At 45.8% G+C, this 3,088-nt stretch overlaps 1 protein-coding gene across 1 annotated transcript; it reads left to right on the plus strand.

The window, feature by feature from the left end:
• The first annotated feature begins 285 nt into the window (after nucleotides 1-285).
• LOC119961988 (zinc finger protein ZPR1-like) lies at nucleotides 286-1,843 on the plus strand. The gene has a single exon (XM_038789681.1). It carries the CDS (start codon nucleotides 317-319, stop codon nucleotides 1,631-1,633), a length of 1,317 nt encoding a protein of 438 aa, XP_038645609.1. The 5' UTR covers nucleotides 286-316; the 3' UTR covers nucleotides 1,634-1,843.
• Nucleotides 1,844-3,088: the final 1,245 nt, after the last annotated feature.

A 3,088-nucleotide genomic window follows, 5' to 3' on the forward strand; every position in this document is an offset into this window, starting at 1 on the left:
TGTGTTGCCTCCCTGGTACAAGGGTCAAGGATGTCTTGCAGCGGCTACAGGACATTCAAAAGGGGCAGGGTGAACAGCCAGCTGTCGTGGTGCATACATGCACCAACGATATAGGCAAAAAAGGGGATGAGGTCGTACAAGCTGAATTTAGGGAGTTAGGAGTTAAACTAAAAAGCAGGACCTCAAAGATAGCAATCTCAGGATTGCTATCAGTGTCACGTGTAGTCAGGATAGGAACGGCAGGGCTCAGGCGGGGCGGCGGCAGCGGGAGGCCTGAGGCCGGGGAGCGGGGAGCGGGAGGCCTGAGGCCGGGGTGATGGCCGGGGCCGGGGTTTGCCAGTCGGTTTTCCCGGATTTGGGCGCCGAAGATTCGGGTCCGACTCTGATCGAGAGTCTGTGCATGAACTGCCTGGAAAATGGGATGACTCGGTTGCTGTTAACTAAAATTCCATTCTTCAAAGAAATTATTGTGAGTTCTTTTGCCTGTGAGAACTGTGGATGGGTTAACAATGAGATCCAGTCAGCAGGGAAGATTCAGGAGCAGGGCGTGCAGTATAAACTGCGTGTTTCTTCCAAAGAGGATCTGAACCGTGAAGTGGTGAAAGCTGACTGTGCGACAACCAAAATCCCTGAACTTGACTTTGAGATTCCACCGTTCACACAGAAAGGGGCACTGTCTACTCTTGAGGGTCTGATTGACAGAGCTGTTGCTGGTCTAGAGCAGGATCAGCCCACACGAAAGGCAACTGATCCTGATGTGGCCTCCAAGATTGAGGAATTTATTGAAAAGCTAACCAAGCTGAAGGATGTAGAGATGCCGTTCACACTGGTTGTGGATGATCCATCTGGGAACAGCTTTGTCGAGAATCCCCATGCCCCACAGAAGGATGAGGCGTTAACGATTACTCATTACAAGCGAGATGCTGCACAGGACAGCATGTTGGGGCTGCAGGCATCTACAGAAGAGGAGAAATCCCAAAACACCAGTGACGATTTCAGGAATGAAGTGTTGCAGTTTGGTACCAACTGTCCAGGGTGTAATGCACCTGCGGAGACCAACATGAAGTTAGTGCAAATCCCACACTTTAAGGAGGTGATCATTATGGCAACCAACTGTGAAGCCTGTGGACAGAGGACCAATGAGGTGAAGTCAGGAGGAGCCACTGAGCGTCTGGGAACCAAAATCACACTGCGAATTACTGACCCGTCTGACATGAGCAGGGACTTGCTCAAGTCAGAAACCTGTGCCGTCTTTATTCCAGAGCTGGAGTTTGAGCTCGGAATGGGAATACTCGGAGGAAAGTTCACTACCTTGGAAGGGTTACTCAATGATGTGAAAGAATTAACTGTGGCAAAGAACCCATTTTTTGCTGGGGACAGCACCGTCCCTGAAAGATCCAAGAAACTTGGAGAATTTGGGCAGAAGTTGAATGAGATTATTTTGGGTAAAAGAGAAGCTCACATCATCCTTAGAGACTCTGCTGGAAACAGCTACCTACAGAATTTATATGCCCCGGATCCTGATCCAGAAATGACGGTTGAAAAATTCGAGCGCACATTTGAAGATAATGAGGAACTTGGTTTGAACGACATGAACACTGAAGATTATCAAGAGCAGAAAGTGGATAAATAATTGAGAATTTAGATTGAGGACAGGATGGAGTTAGGAAGGGGATAGCTGGTGTGAAATCTTCAAATAATTATTCTTCAAAAGAAATGAGATTGTGATCGAGTGGAGCAGTAAAGTGTTTATAGTGCAGCGTGATGTGGATCTGAATACATTCCATCCAGGTCACAGGTCCTGAATATTGCAATGCCATTTAGTACAGAATGAAAATAACAGTCACTAGGCTTACCTCCATCTTTATTCTTCTGTGTCTCCAGCCAAGCTAGGAGAGAAAGTCCATTTAGCCTCGAGTTGGGTCCCTCCCTGACCAAACTCAAATGAGGGAAATCGCAGGCCAGAGCCTATTTGCCACCACCCAGCAGCTCATCTTGCCCTTGGATATAATTTCTGTTACTTATTTGTCCAGACTTCAAATAAAACATTGAAGCCAGATCACACTGGCATGGTGCAGTTTGGGGTGAAACCTGCACTGACCAAACTACGATTAATACATCAGGAAACAGTATTGTAGCTGTTCATGTGCAATCCTGAATGCACAGAGGCATTTGCATGATATTTATATCAACTGTGATGACTGTACAATATAAAAAGCTTATTTTATTTGTAAAAAAAAAAAAAAAAAAAAGGATAGGAACGGCAGGATATCAAAGATGAACACATGACTTTAGGGATGGTGCTAGAGGGAGGGATTCAAATTCCTGGGACATGGAAACAGGTTCTGGGGGTGGTGGGTCCCGTACAAACCGGATGGTCTGCACCTAGGCAGGACTGGAGCAAATATCCCAGAGGGAGTGTTGCTAGTGCTGTTGGGGAGGGTTTAAACGAATATGGCAGGGGAATGGGAACCGATGCAGGAAGTTGGAGGGAAGTAAGGTGGGGACAGAAACAAAAGGTAGTAAAGTAAAAAGTGGAAGGCAGAGAAAACAAAGTCAAAAATCTAAAAGGGCCACCTTACAACATCATTCTAAAATGTTGTCCTTCATTCTAGGAACCAACTAGAGAGCAGGCAGTCCGAGACTGGGTATGTGCAATGAGAGTGGATTAATTATCAACATTGTGGTGCGAGATCCTTGCGCGAAGAGTGACCATAATATGGTAGAATTCTTCATTAAGATGAATAGTGACTCAGTTAGGTCTGAGACGAGGGTCCTGAACTTGCAGAAAGCTAACTTTGATGGTATGAGATGTGCATTGGCTAGGATAAGCTGGCAAAGGGTACTTAAGGGATTGACAGTGGATAAGCAATGGCAGACATTTAAAGAACACATGGAAGAACTTCAACAATTGTACATCCCTGTCTGGAGAAAGAGTAAGATCGGGAAGGTGGCTCAACAATGGCTAACAAGGGAAATCAGGGATTGTGTTAAAGCCAAAAGGAAGCCATGTAAATTGCCCAGAAAATGCAGGACTGGGAGAAATTTTAAATTCAGCAGAAGAGGACAAAGAGTTTAATTAGGAAGC

The sequence above is a fragment of the Scyliorhinus canicula genome, chromosome 2 (assembly GCF_902713615.1).
Source record: "Scyliorhinus canicula chromosome 2, sScyCan1.1, whole genome shotgun sequence".
Lineage (NCBI taxonomy): Eukaryota > Metazoa > Chordata > Chondrichthyes > Carcharhiniformes > Scyliorhinidae > Scyliorhinus > Scyliorhinus canicula.

Excerpts from the sequence above, each read along its gene's own strand:
- LOC119961988 (XM_038789681.1), top strand. The coding sequence starts at position 317 with ATGGCCGGGGCCGGGGTTTGCCAGTCGGTTTTCCCGGATTTGGGCGCC.